This window comes from Moschus berezovskii, chromosome 26 (genome assembly GCF_049115385.1).
Source record: "Moschus berezovskii isolate FMDL1 chromosome 26, NW_MosBer_1.0, whole genome shotgun sequence".
Lineage (NCBI taxonomy): Eukaryota > Metazoa > Chordata > Mammalia > Artiodactyla > Moschidae > Moschus > Moschus berezovskii.
Window position 1 is genome coordinate 37,123,504 of NC_142485.1, and position 17,104 is coordinate 37,140,607.

The window sequence follows — 17,104 nt, forward strand, 5'->3', positions numbered from 1 at the left end:
TGTGCCACTTATTCTTAAACCAATGTAACATCCATTTCAGAAGGCATAAATTAAAAGAAACCATAAAACCCTGGGGAGGGGGGAAGTATGGGTTCTTAATGAAAACCTCTACTTTTTCTTGCTCAAAGTTAAATTCCAGGGTTCCTAATAATGTCTATTAGGAAGAAATCCAAATCTAGCTTATCCTGACTTTTATCCTAGATTTTCCCTGGGAAATTTCTAACTCTGTGCTAAATATTCCTATTAATTCCTGCAGTCCTGAGGGAGTTTGCTTCCATGTGTAGCTAACACAGAACACAGCTGAAATGCCCTCTAGACCAAGATTGAGGGGCAGGTTAAAAAAAGAGCTTTTCCATACAGTATTAATCTGTTAAGATACCACAGGCTGTCCTGAAGTATTCATCTACATGCTGTCCAATTACTGCCAGCCATCAGAGGTTTTAGGAAGTCTAATGGATCTGACCATGGGAAATGTCTCTCCAGCCAAAGGAGGATTCAGCAGAAGGCCCTCCCAAACGTTAGGGTTCCTGGACCACTTATTAACAAGACAAAGAGGAGCATGTGCCCTTAGACATAAATTGCTTGTACATAGGAGGATGAGTTAAAAAACACAAATGCCAATATACTTAAAATGCATGACACCAGTAAGTCTCTTCACACAACTGTCCACGAGAAGTGAACCACAGTGTCCTGATGGACAGAGCCGCAAGGAAACGGAAGCCAAATCTTCACAGGTGTGCTGGTTTTGTACTCTAGTCTCTATAATCAAAAATAACACAGAATAGGACACCAAAAACAGACTGTGGAAAGGGATGATATTAAAGTCTCTACAAAAACTGAAAAAAGATGTTTTGGGCCTGATGAAGGTGAAGGTGACTATGACAATAGAGACGTCGGCAGAGGGCAGGTGGGGAGCGATCACAGGTGGAGAGGCCGGAGCTGTGGAAACACACCTGACACCATCCGATGACTTCTGTGGCACAGCCTGCTGCAGCTACAGACGCCGCGAGCCCTTGGCTCAACTGTGTGTCAGAATTAGTTTTTTAATACTTGATGAGGTGCTTGGGAATTAAAAAGACATGTTAGTGTAACCTCTTCCCTGCTCACATACACGGTTTGTCACTTGCTGTACACTCCAGTACACTCGCTGGGACTAGAATTTCCCTGCCTGGGAAGCAGAATCATCTTGAGGCTTTCTACCTGCCAAACCCAGCACAGGGCTTTCTACAACCACTGTGCTGGCACTTACCAACTGAACAAGTGTCTGTGACTCATGTTCTCCCTTATTTGTCTGTGAGCTCCTTGCGGACAGCAACTATGGTGTTTCCTTATCCCTGGGTGCTTCACACGATGCCTGGAGCTCAGGAAACATCTGTGGGATGAACCGGATCCCTCCCTCCTGCTCTCTTGGTATCCCCCACCCATCATCTCCATCTTGCTATACCTTTCCCAACTGTTTTAGCTCCTTTGAGAAATTTTAACATCCTAGTCTCTAATTTTCTAATTATCTTAAAAGAAATGAGGCTTAGATATAGGAGTACCAAGTTACTACCAAAAGCTAGATGGATGTAAAATATTATAATCAGAATTTCACATTAAGTAAAAAGAACTTTATGGGAAGGTTTAGGATTTCAGCAACCAGTCCCAGCCTGCCCCAGTTTTTACTTAAGATGTTTACTTAGCATTTAAATGACTGCTTTAAAAACATCTATTCTAATACCTTATTTGGGTTTTGAAGGAGATGATACAAAACGATCTTTTATCCAACTGTCTATCATGTGGGCACTTGACCCAAATCACCTGATCCCCAGTACATTATCATTTCTAAAATAATCTGCTCGAGAGAATATACTCCAGGCAAAATAAAAATTTCAACTTATAATTGACCATCTCAAGCACCTGCATACATTTTTAACTGCTTTTTTCTTTTAAAACACCATTTGAGAGAGAAATTCTTATGTACCAGTGATGGTTTGTTCCATTTATTCTGAGAGCACTTATGTACAAATGGGACAAGGCTTTTGCAATAAACCTAAGAATTACAAGAGATTCACCTGTCCTACTGTAGAACTTGGGGTTATCATCTCTTCATGCAAGATTCAGCAGCCCATGCAAATTCAAAAATTAATTTCCACAAGCCTATTATCTTTGATGTGTACTATACACAACTGTCCAATATATACCTGACTTTCTAATTTTGACCCTTATAAACTTGTTACTGTATTATCTGAACATTTCATTCTTTTTTTCCCCCTGAAAGAAGAAAATCTCCTTTGCCACAATTTTAAGTATGATTGAGAAGGGTTCACCTTCCCATTTTCAAGTGGCTTAATAATAGGAAATCATCAAAACAACATATATCTTTGGAGACAGCACATGATTTATTGTGCTGATTACCATTTATCCTGCCTATCCACGGGTGAACAAGGAAGATGAACTTTTCAGAACAGAATAAGACTTTTCCACAGATAAACGGCTCAACTCTAGTGGTTCCATATTTCCCCTAGAGAGGAAGAATATACCATATTTACATTCACAGTCTCTCCTTTTTGTCCCCCACATGCTTTTTACCCCCAATACAACAATACTTTTAGTAATCACAAGCCACTTATCTATCCATTTAAATCATCAAAAAAACCTAATTTTAAAATGGTGTCTAAGCCCCCCAAAGGAGGTCTTTAAATACAAATCTGTTCTACAATTTTGCAAGAGCAGAGGCTGTAAGCACTTACTCAGAGGCTAAATGTTTTATACACAATATGATTATACCAAAAGATTACACCCCTTCATAAAGTCATCATCAGATAGGTGGGTCTGGTGAGAAAGCCCTGATCTGGGAGAAAAAGGAACAATTACCAGGATGTTTACTGCAGCTCAGACAGTAAAGAATTTGCCTGCAATGCAGAAGGCCCGGTTTCAATCCTTGGGTCGGGGAGATCCCTGGAGAAGGGAATGGCAATGCACTCCAGTACTCTTGCATGGAGAATCCCATGGACAGAGGAGCCTGGCGGGCTACAGTCCACAGTCACAAAGAGTCAGACACAACTGAGTGACTGACACGACTACTACTTCTTACTTTTCTAGGCACTAAGCCAAGAGTTTTATGTGTCCTATAATCTGATTCTGACCAAACAGGCAAAGATGTGAGTATAAGCAACAAAGGAGCTGGAATTAAAAAATCAGGACGATCAGATGATTTTTCTACATCATCCCCAACACTTTAGGGTTCACTAAAAGCTCCAATGGCTGTGGAGAATCATCTCCCTGAGTTTCCTTAACCGTTCTCTGTTCATACTTGCTCCATGACTCCATGTAATGCTGAATGCTGGTAGTAATGATCCTGAGTCATTAAGATGAAACCATTACCCAGATCCATGGAAGAATGTAAGCAAATACTATTATGCATGTTCTATACAAGTTAAAAAGCCTCTTTTTAGATTTAAACGAATAAGCTTCATTTAGCCAGAAAATGAATCTCTGTGGATTAGCTCATTCCTTCATATAATGGCAATAAAATGAATTACGATTTCAACTTCCTCCACTATAAAGAGAAAGAAGGGAGGAAAACTTTTATTATGTGGCTTCATTATTTTCTTGTAATAGAAATTTCCATTTAACATGCATAACAAAATACATACTCATAGAGAAAGATTCCAAATTGAATTTATTCTTAAATCTTTCATCGAAACTATTTTTGCACTATTTAAAACTTTGCTCTTCTCCGTCCATTCAAATGTTTACTAAGTAACTCTGAGACACTGTGAAGGGCATATCAAGAGGAGTAAGAATAGCTAAGCATATTACATACATATATCAGATATCTTAAGGAGAGAGAGAATAGCCAGAGGATCATGTTTCAAATGAAATGAATGCTTACAAACTCTGTTTCATATTCTGTTTTGTGAAAGGAAACTGAAAACATATGCAGATTACACACCGATTTCACCAAAATATTGTATCCACCCAACAATTAAAATCGAAGGATTGACTCTTTACAGCTCATTACGCAGACATGTTCATTTATATTCCAGTGTTGTTTCTTACCATAAGGTTCCAAAAGCTCCAGCAGAGTTTTATGCGATGTGCTTACAGAGTTGCATAATTTTATGCTGACAAGACAGTGGATCAAAACTCAGAAGTCAGCATGCACGACTAGCAAATGCTGGGCTTCTATGGCTAGGTTTTCTTCTTCAAAATGGGGGTCACTTGTCACAAGGAGACATGCCTTAGAACATGTTCTCCATGAACTTCAAACTTGAGCCAAGAGGAGGACTACAGGCCACAGTAGCTGATTCATTACAACAGTAGTTACACAGGTGGGTTTCTTCTTTTTGGTACAATGATTATCTAGAGTTTAAATGATTTATTTTAAATGCCCAATTAGTATTTATATAACTCTCCTTTGTACATTTTCATGTTTCAGTTCAGTTCAGTCGCTCAGTCGTGTCCAACTCTTTGCGACCCCATGAATCACAGAATGCCAGGCCTCCCTGTCCATCACCAACTCCCGGAGTTCACCCAAACTCATGTCCATCAAGTCGGTGATGCCATCCAGCCACCGCATTCTCTGTCATCCCCTTCTCCTCCTGACCCCAATCCCTCCAAGCATCAGAGTCTTTTCCAATGAGTCAACTCTTCGCATGAGGTGGTCAAAGGATTGGAGTTTCAGCTTCAGCATCAGTCCTTCCAATGAACACCCAGGATTGATCTTCTTTAGAATGGACTGGTTGGATCTCCTTGCAGTCCAAGGGACTCTCAAGAGTCTTCTCCAACACCACAGTTCAAAAGCATCAATTCTTTGGCGATCAGCTTTCTTCACAGTCCAACTTTCACATCTATACATGACCACTGGAAAAACCATAGTCTTGACTAGACAGACCTTTGTTGGCAAAGTAATGTCTCTGCTTTTTAATATGCTGTCTGGGTTGGTCATAACTTTCCTTCCAAGGAGTAAGCATCTTTTAATTTCATGGCTGCAATCAGCATCCACAGTGATTTTGGAGCCCAAAAAAATAAAGTCTGACACTGTTTCCACTGTTTCTCCATCTATTTCCCATGAAGTGATGGGACCAGATGCCATGATCTTAGTTTTCTGAATGTTGAGCTTTAAGCCAACTTTTCCACTCTCCGCTTTCACTTTCATCAAAAGGCTCTTTAGTTCCTCTTCCCTTTCTGCCATAAGGGTAGTGTCACCTGCATATCTGAGGTTATTGATATTTTCATGTTTATTGCAATATAAAGAAGATCATATGCAGTTATTAATTTTCAACTGCTGCATTGTGAAAACTAATGATTTCAAGTCAGTAGCAGAAACAGTTAAATAGCTTTAATGCTCAGGCATAAAGATCTAGGAAACATGGGATCACCTATTAAAGTAGTGATCATGCCAGAGATCTGTGACAACCTACCTTGTTTTGATGAAATTTACTATAGGGCTTCCCTGGTGATTCAATTGGTAGAGAATCTGCCCACAGTGTGGGGGATCTGGGTTCAATCCCTGGCTCAGGAAGATCGCCTGGAGAAGGGAATGGCTACCCATTCTAGTATTCTTGCCTGGAGAATTCCATGGACAGAGGAGCAACCTACCTTGTTTTAATGAAATTTACTATAGGGCTTCCCTGGTGATTCAATCGGTAGAGAATCTGCCCACAGTGTGGGGGATCTGGGTTCAATCCCTGGCTCGGGAAGATTCCCTGGAGAAGAGAATGGCTACCCATTCTAGTATTCTTGCCTGGAGAATTCCATGGACAGAGGAGCCGGGCAGGATCTCAAAAAAGTCAGACATGATTGAGCGACTAACACTATGGATTCAATGCCCCTCTAAAATGCAAAGACCTTTCATGTATACAAAGATTATTTCTTTCGATCAAGGGCCCATAAAGTGAAGCTATGGCAAAATATTTAGAATATCCCCAATGATAAAGGGATTATTAATTCCATATTGATTTTCACAAAGGGGTTATTCATTTCATATTGATTTTCAAAGCCAATTCCCACAGAACAAGATTCTTTATTCCAAATCATGAAGACCTATTCCAACTTTTAATACCTCTTTATGTCAAAGTATTAAATATAGTACTATTCAGGGATTGCTTCCAAGTGATATTATTAATTGCCCAACCACTGACAAAGCACCTACATTATATTATCAGGCTGCACTGTGAATATGGGAATGGACGCCATTAGCATTACCAAAGTAGGTAACCCAACTGGCTAAACTGAACAAAAGTAAAAATAGTGGCAGACACAGCCAAAAACTTAATGTCTCACTTCTCTGATTAATAAGTAGTCACCACTATATGCTGAGCAGTATGGTATTCTTGCCATAATGAATCAGTCATTTTCCTACTGAACCTTTTATAACTGAGGGGAAATATGGTTAAAAGTGTAGGCTTTGGAGTTTGAAAGAAGGGAGATTAAACCCGGTTCAGCCATTCCTAGTCATGTGATACCGGGCAACTTAATTATTTAAACTCACTTCGAGCTTCACATTCCTTATCTGTAGAATCAGGTTAATACTTTATCATGGGGTTATTATTTTTTATAACGAAATGAAATATAACAGTTCTTCAAAAGCACTTTATGCCTTGGAACTGAAGATAATCATAAATGGAAAGGAAATGTTCATGCTGGTCTGGCCTAAAGACCAATGAGGTAATGTCTATTTAAAACATTAAATGGGATTCTCAAGGAAGTAAGTTTATCTGACTCATCTTGTATCCTCGGGAGCTAGTAATAGCTTAAAACTTAATACAGAATACATTATTGTTTAATGATGTAAATTATGATATCCATAACATATTCATGCCATATCCATTACCACACCCTATTCCCTTTACTTCCAAAATAGCAATTCTGTTCCCTTCTCTTCATTTCTGTCACCAGCCCCCTCCTCTGTGTTCCAGGCAGCCTTCTCAGATTCCTGCAATCCTCACCTGAGAAGGCAGCATGTACCCTGGCTTTCTGCCAGTCTTATAATTTCTCTTTGCAAGGAGAATGATCTTTCACTGGATCTTAACAGCCTTCAAAGACCCCCATTATTCCAGAATGTGTAGAGTCCCTATAAAGTTCTGCAAAGATCCCCAGGATCTGACTTCGACCAGCAGCAATCTCAATTTTGTCTTATTTCAAACCACGTTCCCTGTATCTCATCATCCCCTTTCCAGCCACACCATATTTCTTTCAATCTCTCTTCTTTTGCTATTGCCTGCAGTGTTCCGCCTGCTAACCTTCAGTTCAGATCTAGGTATCTCCTCACCCTTCACAGTTCAATTCAGTTCAGTCGCTCAGTCGTGTTTGACTCTCTGTGAACCCATGAATCGCAGCACGCCAGGCCTCCCTGACCATCACCAACTCTGGAAGTTTACCCAAACTCATGTCCATCGAGTCTGTGATGTCATCCAGCCATCTCATCCTCTGTCATCCCCTTCTCCTCCTGCCCCCAACCCCTCCAAACATCAGAGTCTCTTCCAGTGAGTCAACTCTTCGCATGAGGTGGCCAAAGTATTGGAGTTTCAGCATCAGTCCTTCCAGTGAACACCCAGGACTGACCTCCTTTAGGATGGACTGGTTGGATCTCTTTGCAGTCCAAGGGACTCTCAAGAGTCTTCTCCAATACCACAGTTCACACCAGCTTAATTGTTACTTTCTCAACAAAGCCATCCCTGAACTTCCGATAAGTTCTCATGGAACCATGTATCTTTACTTTAGAGAATTTATCAACTTATATTTCTTTCTGTTTTTACCTAATGAATGTCTATGTATCTTCCCAACTAAATAGCCTCTACAAGGGGAAGTCTTAGTTTCTGTTACCCAGGTTCCTTAAGTATTCAAAATTCTATTGAATGAGTGATTTTTTCTAAACATTAATACTCTTAAGAGACTACTCAGGATACATCTCTGTGGTATCCTGAAATGATTTTGAAAGAAACACTATAATAAAAGAACAGGTACAGAGTGCTAACTGACATATAGTCAAAATAAATAAAACACAAGGGCAGTTGGAAGGAGACGCAAAAATTACTCTTTGTCTAAGTTTGAAAATGTATTTACTCAGACTTCGAACTTCATTTCTTTCAAGTTGTCAGCATATGCTAATTTCATAGCAAGCAACTTTTTCTTCCAAGACCAAAGGCTATGATGAAGCTTTGCAGGAGAAATTGAAGAACAGTGCAATAATGCATGCATTCATGAAATACAATCATCCGTACATCTGAAGGGCTTTTAAGGCATGAGGTTTAATCAGAATATTTTCAGTACAAGTTCTAAGTTCTAACCAAATGAAAATCACACCATCTGCAATGCATGCCTGAGTGGCAAGAAGCTGTGCTACAAGTTCCTTTAAAAAGAAAGAAATTCACTTAAGGGAACCAAAATGGTTCTGACCCTTCAATAGATGGCAATATTGAGTAGAGTGGGCAGGGTGGCGCTAAATCTTCTGTGTGAAATTTTAGGATTATATATTAGTTGCAACACATTTTCAGTTGCAGAATATTAGGCAGGCGAGAAGCTAGAATTTTATCCTACAAGCTTACAGTCTTTAAAACGTGAAAAACAAAAAAAACAGAGGTGCCAGACATCTGATAATATTAACAGCAGAAAATGCGGCTATGGACACAAGGAAATCATCTTTTGCTGGGTTGTAAAGAAGCTAAGGTGACATGGAGTAAAACACCTTCCATCACTTTCACCTGGGCATCTCCAAGGCGGCCTTAACTCAGCGGTGCAGCAACCAACCCTCAACCGCGCAGGCGCACTAGTAGGGCATTCTCCCTCAGGCGAGGTCAACTTACGTGTTAGGTAAGGCGAGGCCCTAGGAAGCCTTGTGGAGAAGGAAATGGCAACCCACTCCAGTATTCTTGCCTGGGGACTCCCGTGGACAGGGCAGCCTGGTGGGCCGCTGTCCACGGGGTCGCAGAGCGGGACACGACTGAAGCGACTTAGCAGCAGCAGGAAGCCTTGACCAGAGCGAAGGCACTTTGGACCCTGGAAACCCGATGGGCTTTCTGTTCTATCTCCCACTGCTGGCCCCTAGCGAGACACGGAAGCTGCTCACCTGTGAGGAGCCCACAGGCCCGGAGGCGGTGGGCGGCGAGCCGGGCGCCCCCAGGCCCTGCAGCGCGCGGCCCCGCACGTCAGTCACCGCCTGGCCCGGGCGCACACGCGCCCGAATCTTCTCTCCATTTAGAGTACAACCCGGGCCTTCCACCATCGCCCGGGCCCGCGCTGCGCCCCACTAAGCTGCAAAGCCAGCGGAGAAAACTGCCGCCTGACTTCACTTCAGCGGAGGTACTTGGCGCCTCCGAGAAGTTCAAATCTCGCGCGCTCCTGCCCCGCCCCGGCCCCGCCCCGCCAGCGCCCCCAACCGCCTCGCGGGCCCTGCTTCTCGGCGCAAGCGCAGTGGCCCAGCCTCCGGGCCCGGACGCGGGGCTGCAATAGAAAGGAGTAAATTGTTGCTTCCCACACACCAGCCTCCCCAGGGGGCGAACTGTGTATCCTCAGAAGCTCCAATTTTGTTTTCTTTGCTTTGAGGTTTTGCCCTTCTCCGTGAGCTGCACGATACACGCACATTTTGTCACCTGATCCTCTTATTCTTCCCAAAGTCCGAGGTGGCCTGGCAGGTTTCTGCAGGCCCTCCTAGGGCTTGGGTGGGTGCGGAGGGCCTCAGGGGAAGGTTTTTACAAGCAGCTTTGACTTTTCTCCTATAGGTTTAGCATGTCTTAGAAAAAGTGGCCTAATATACCAAGTATATCTTACTGTCTATGTTAAAATCCTCTTCATTTTTTGATACCTGAGCTAAGCAAGATTCTACAAAAATTCATGCAAATATTCTGTTTTGGGATGTCCTAGATGAGCACCATTTGAAATTGCTTTGTAAAAAGGCTGGGCTCTATATAAATTTGACACAATGCATAGTTTTTCAAATTTACACAATGTTGCACACATGAAAATATATAATGACTCCATACAACTTTTTAAATAATGAAACATCTAATCCTTTTTTCGGAGAAGGCAATGGAAAGTCACTCCAGTACTCTTCCCTAGAAAATCCCATGGATGGAGGAGCCTGGTAGGCTGCAGTCAATGGGGTCGCTAAGGGTCGGACACGACTGAGCGACTTCACTTTCACTTTTCACTTTCACACATTGGAGAAGGAAATGGCAACCCACTCCAGTGTTCTTGCCTGGAGAATCCCAGGGACGGGGGAGCCTGGTGGGTTTCCATCTATGGGGTCATACAGAGTCGGACACAACTGAAGTGACTTAGCCGCAGCAATCCTTTTTTAAAATTAAAATATAGCACATTAAAACACAACGTCAATTTATCAATAATTTAGTAAGCATGTCACGGTTGTCGTTAAACCAGAAGAATATATATACTAAAGGTTTAAGTTAAAAGATTGGAAAAGTAATGTCTTTCTCTCTGTAGGGAGAGATTAGTCATCAAAAGTTAGCTGAATCAGGCTCAGGATTCTTTGTACTTCCTTGTTTAATTACTGTTTAGCTTCTAGGTCAGGTTACAAAATAGTCAAGGAAGAATCCTATTCCCTGACAACCCAAATTCAGTCATGATTTCTGCCCTTTGATGGAAGACAGTTTTCATACGCCCAAACTCAGGATCCGCAGCCAAGAGTCGCTATCCCACTTCCAAGGTAAGGAGCAGCAGCGGCCCTTTGCTGGAGAGGCTGTGAAGAGATACCCCACGTCAAAGGTAAGAGAAACCCAAGGAAGATGGTAGGTGCTGAGAGAGGGCATCAGAGGGCAGACAGTCTGAAACCACAATCACAGACAACTAGCCAATCTGATCAAATGGACCACAACTTTGTCTAACTCAATGAAACTGTGTGGGGCCACCCAAGACAGACAGGTCATGGTGGAGAGGTCTGACAGAGTGTGGTCCACTGGAAAAAAGTGAAAGTGAAGTCACTCAGTCATGTCCGACACTTTGCGACCCCAGGGACTGTAGCCCACCAGGCTCCTCTGTCCATGGGATTTTCCAGGCAATAGTACTGGAGTGGATTGCCATTTCCTTCTCCAGGGGATCTTCCCAATCAGGGATCGAACCCAGGTCTGGAGAAGGGAATGGCAAACCACTTCAGTATTCTTGCCTTGAGAACCCCATGAACTGTATGAAAAGGCAAAAAGATAGGACACTGAAAGATGAACTCCCCAAGTTGGTAGGTGCCTAATATGCTACTGGAGATCACTGGAGAAATAACTCCAGAAAGAATGAAGGAATGGAGCCAAAGCAAAAACAACACCCAGTTGTGAATGTGACTGGTGATAGAAGGAAGGTCCAATGCTGTAAGAGCAATATTGCATAGGAACCTGGAATGTGAGGTCCATGAATCAAGGCAAATTGGAAGTGGTCAAACAGGAGATGGCAAGAGTGAACGTAGACATTCTAGGAATCAGTGAACTAAGATGGACTGGAAGGGGTGAATTTAACTCAGATGACCATTATATCTACTACTGTGAGCAGGAATTCCTTAGAAAAAATGGAGTAGCCATCATAGTCAACAAAAGAGTCTGAAATGCAGTACTTGGATGCAATCTCAAAAATGACAGAATGATCTCTGTTCATTTCCACGGTAACCATTCAATATCATGGTAATTCAAGTCTATGACCTGACCAGTAACACTGAAGAAGCTGAAGTTGAATGGTTCTATGAAGACCTACAAGACGTTTTAGAAGTAACACCAAAAAAAGATGTCCTTTTCATTATAGAGGACTGGAATGCAAAAGTAGGAAGTCAAGAAACACCTGGAGTAACAGGCAAATTTGGCCTTGGAGCACGGAATGAAGCAGGGCAAAGGCTAATAGAGTTTTGCTAAGAGAATGCACTGGTCATAGCAAACACCCTCTTCCAACAACACAAGAAAAGACTCTATACATGGACATCACCAGATGGTCAACACTGAAATCAGATTGATTATATTCTTTGCAGCCAAACATGGAGACGCCCTATACAGTCAAAAAACAAGACCAGGAGCTGACTGTGGCTCAGATCATGAACTCCTTATTGCCAAATTCAGACTTAAATAGAGAAAGTGGGGAAAACCACTAGACCATTCAGGTATGACCTAAATCAAATCCCTCATGATTATACAGTGGAAGTGAGAAATAGATTTAAGGGACTAGATCTGATAGACAAGAGTTCCTGATGAACTATGGACAGAGGTTCATGACACTTGTACGGGAGACAGGGAACAAGACCATCCCGAAGAAAAAGAAATGCAAAAAAGCAAAATGGCTGTCTGAGGAGGCCTTACAAATAGCTGTGAGAAGAAGAGAAGCATAAAGCAAAGGAGATAAGGAAAGATATACCCATTTGAATGCAGAGTTCCAAAGAATAGCAAGGAGAGATAAGAAAGCCTTCCTCAGCGATCAATGCAAAGAAATAGAGGAAAACAATAGAATGGGAAAGACTAAAGATCTCTTCAAGAAAATTAGAGATACCAAGGGAATATTTCATGCAAAGATGGGCTCAATAAAGGACAGAAATGATATGTACCTAACAGAAGCAGAAGATATTAAGAAGAGGTGGCAAGAATACACAGAAAAACTATACAAAAAAGATCTTCACAACCCAGATAATCACGATGGTGTGATCACTCACCTAGAGCCAGACATCTTGGAATGTGAAGTCAAGTGGGCCTTAGGAAGTATCACTATAAACACAGCTAGTGGAGGTGATGGAATTCCAAGCTATTTCAAATCCTAAAAGATGATGCTGTTAAAGTGCTGCACTCAATATGTCAGCAAATTTTGAAGACTCAGCAGTGGCCACAGGACTGGAAAACATCAGTTTTCATTCCAATCCCAAAGAAACGCAACACCAAAGAATGCTCAAACTACTGCACAATTGCACTCATCTCACATGCTAGTAAAGTAATGCTTAAAATTCTCCAAGCCAGGCTTCAGGAATACATGAACTGTGAACTTCCAGATGTTCAAGCTGGTTTTAGAAAAGGGAGAGGAACCAGCGATCAAATTGCCAACATTCGCTGGATCATCGAAAAGCAAGGGAGTTCCAGAAAAAATCTGTTTCTGCTTTATTTACTATGCCAAAGCCTTTTCTGTGTGGATCACAATAAACTGTGGCAAATTCTGAAAGAAATGGGAATACCAGACCACCTGACCTGACTCCTGAGAAACCTGTATGCAGGTCAGGAAGCTGGACATGGAACAACAGACTGGTTCCAGATAGGAAAAGGAGTACGTCAAAGTTGTATATTGTCACCCTGCTTATTTAACTTATATGCAGAGTACATCATGAGAAACACTGGGTTGGAGGAAGCACAAGCTGGAATCAAGATTGCCAGGAGAAATATCAATAACCTCAGATATGCAGATGACACCACCTTTATGGCAGAAAGTGAAGAGGAACTCAAAGGCCTCTTGATGAAAGTGAAAGAGGAGAGTGAAAAGTTGGCTTAAAACTCAACATTCAGTAAACTAAGATCATGGCATTCAGTCCCATCACTTCATGGCAGATGGATGGGAAAACAGTGAAATCGGTGGCTAACTTTATTTTTGGGGGCTCCAGAATCACTGCAGATGTTGAGTGCAGCCATGAAATTAAAAGATGCTTACTCCTTGGAAGGAAAGTTATGACCAACCTAGACAGCATATTAAAAAGCAGACATTACTTTGCCAACAAAGGTCCATCTAGTCAAGACTATGGTTTTTCCCGTGGTCATGTATGGTTGTGATAGTTGGGTGTGAAGAAAGCTAAGCGCCAAAGAATTGATGCTTTTAACTGTGGTGTTGGAGAAGACTCTTGAGAGTCCCTTGGATGCAAGGAGTTCCATCCAGTCCATCCTAAAGGAGACCAGTCTTGGGTGTTCATTGGAAGGACTGATGTTAAAGCTGAAACTCCAATATTTTCACCACCTGATGCAAAGAGCTGACTCTTTTGAAAAGACCCTGATGTTGGGAAAGATTGAAGGCAGGAGGAGAAGGGGACGACAGAGGATGAGATGGTTGGATGGCATCACCGACTCAATGGAGATGAGTTGGGGTAAACTCTGGAAATTGGTGATGGACAGGGAAGCCTGGCCTACAGTGGTTCGTGGGATCGCAAAGAGTCGGACATGACTGAGTGACTGAACTGATACTGAGTCTTCATACAGTTTATTCATGTTTACCTTTTTAGTAATTATTATTATTATTGCTACCTAAAAAATTATTTCGGAGAAGGCAATGGCAAGCCACTCCAGTACTCTTGCCTAGAAAATCCCATGGATGGAGGATCCTGGTAGGCTGCAGTCCATGGGGTCGCTACGAGTCAGACATGACTGAGCGACTTCACTTTCACTTTTCACTTTCACACATTCGAGAAGGAAAAATGGCAACCCACTCCAGTGTTCTTGACTGGAGAATTCCAGGGACGGGGGAGACTGGTGGGCTGCCGTCTATGGGGTCACACAGAGTCGGACACGACTGAAGTGACTTAGCAGCAACAAATTATTTTGTTTTGTATTTCAAAGTTTCATGTCAAGAATTTGCAGGGATTGGGCTGAGTGGTTCTAGGTCAGTGCTTGTCAAACAGTTTCAGTCTAAAGGCTTGATTGTAGCTAGAAGACCCATAGAAGAGATGGCTCTCTTGCACAGCTATTGGCAGAGGCCTTGGCTTCTCAGTTTATAGGTCTGTCCACAGGGATGCTCAGCTGTTTTGCTGACATGGCAGGTGACACCCCAGGGTGTTTTCTTCCAAGCGAGAAGGCAAGGAGAAAGCTGTAATGGCCTTTACTCCTTGTCTCTGCAGTATCACACCCACACCCTCACTTCTGTTCATTAGAATCCAGTCATTCTGAACAGCCCACAGAGGGTAAGGGGAGGGAATTAAGCTTTATCCCTTGGAAGCGAGGAGAATCAAATAATTTGTGAACTTACTTTATAACCATCACAATTTTCAGTCATCTGATTGATTCATCATGGACTTATTCTCTTTCACTGTTGCGTACTGGTGCACATTTGGATCAAATAAAATCTTTAATTAGAATTAGGTTTACCATCCTCCAGAGAGCTGAGTTAAGAGCTGGGGAGTAACACTGAAGATATTGTGAGATGTCACTAATGTGCCCCTTGAGGCCAAGACAGATTTTTGTTTCGCTCTGACTAGTCTTTGAGTCTTTGGATATTTCTCTGTTATCCCTCCTTACATGCAATTAGGAGCAAACTTGCATGCACTGTATCTACAGTGTTTATAAAGAGTCGTGTCACCATTGCAAGTAAACCTACTCTGCTTTAGATTCTATTTCTTCTTAAGCATTATTTATTACTTGGTGACTTTATAAAAGTCATTCATTTTCTCTAGAACACACTTTTTTCTTATGTAAAATAAAACATACTTTTCTTATAAATCTCCACATGATGTTTTTTGCATTAATTCACAAATAAGGTACGATATAGGAAAGGACTTCAAAAACTGTAAAATACTACAAATTCAAGGAATTAGGATAAATTCTATTTGCTGTTCTCTGTACTTTCTGTTTCTTGGCTCATGATGTAATTCTCACGTTTTCTTAACCTTGTCTTCATCCCGGTTTCCTGAAATTCTTCCAATCTTAAATCCTAGCTGAATGCATATCCTCTAAGAAACTTTACAGATACATTTTACAAATGTAAGAACTGGGGCTCAGAGGGGTTATGTAACATGCACAAGGTTACAGAGTTGGCATTCAACCAGGCCAGCCAAGGTCTTAGCCAAATGTTTTAAGCAACATCACTTACATGACACTACCCACAATCAAATATATTCAGCAACAACTTATGAAATGGTGGTTTAGAAGAAACATACATCGTAGTCAGCCTCATATGGGAATTAAAGACAATTTCAAAAGCTTCCTTTAGCTTATCTGCTGTTGTTGTTTAGTCTAAGTGGTGTCCAACTCTTTCGTGACCCAATGGACTGTACCCCACCAGGCTCCTCTGTCCACGGGATTTCCCAGGCAAGAATACTGGAGTGGGTTGCCATTTCCTTCTCCAGGGGATCTTCCCGACCAAAGGATTGAAGCCACATCTTTTATGGCTCCTGCATTGGCAGGTGGATTCTTTACCACTGAGCCACCTTTAGCATATTAGGCTTTGACACATTTTGTGTAATGAAACTTTGTTTTTACTCTTCTCCTTACAACATCTGTGGACAGATTTTTAGCTTGAATGATAAAAATGTAGTATGGGGAAAATTTCTTTTAATTTCTGTTTTACATAAGTTACCTGAATATATTTAACAAGTAGAGAGAGAACACCCATCCTCTCTTAACACCCTCTTAATTTGAGCTCTGAATAGAGGATATAGTCATTAGTGAACATCACATGCAGGTGTTTTCAGTGATATTTACTAAAGAGTCTCCAGTTTCTACCCATTAAGAGAAACTTTTAATGTTAGACTATAAGAAGAAGCATAAAATGCATAGCAGCAGAAACCATTTTTGACACGTCTATTATTTGAAGCAAATACCAAATGCTGAGACTTTGCAAAGCAGTGGATTTTGTTTCATTGTGAAGGCTGGAAGTGCCAGGTGACAGTTTTCTTCTTGCAAAGTCAGAATCAAAATTGCAGAACCAACCATGGGTTCCGAGATGGCCCACGAAACTGCTCTTACAAAATCTGACCTTTTCACAATGATGTGAAGTCTAGGATTGGGCACTTTAATTTTGCAGACTCTCCATGAGAAAGATTTTTCTAATTTATTTCTTAATTTAAGCATATTTAGTAAGCCAAGGTAGTTTCTGAGCATGAACTTAATTTGGGACAAACAAAAACTAAGTATTTCATAAACACAAAACAGCACAGATAATCTCTTTGTAAGGGGTCCTTTCTATGAGAAAGGGTAGGAGAATGAATTTATTTTCTGTTCTGGAATAGAAAAGTGTATTATTTTTGTAAATATCTTGAAGCAGCATTCCTCATCTGTTTCAGCTACTGGAGAGCATGCTCAAGTTGTGACATAAAAGCCACAGTTTCCTCATTCATTCAAAAAGCAGTGAAATTATTGGGCCCAAATTTGTTGCAGGAAGATGGCCAGATCCATGGAAATGGATCAAAGTCAGAGATCTAGACAGATCACCAACCAGTGCAGAAAGAAGAGGAAAT

General features: G+C 41.5%; 1 protein-coding gene across 2 annotated transcripts in view; it reads right to left on the reverse strand.

Moving 5' to 3' along the window:
• NEIL3 (nei like DNA glycosylase 3) overlaps positions 1-9,288 on the reverse strand; it is a 46,743-nt gene extending 37,455 nt beyond the window's left edge. Inside the window, exon 1 of one of the 2 annotated variants that reach the window (XM_055416350.2) lies at positions 9,056-9,288. In XM_055416350.2, coding sequence (XP_055272325.2) covers positions 9,056-9,211 — 156 coding nt within the window. In that variant the 5' untranslated portion in view covers positions 9,212-9,288. The remainder of the gene's footprint in view (positions 1-9,055) is intronic. The other variant, XM_088832538.1, reaches the window with a different exon arrangement.
• Positions 9,289-17,104: the final 7,816 nt, after the last annotated feature.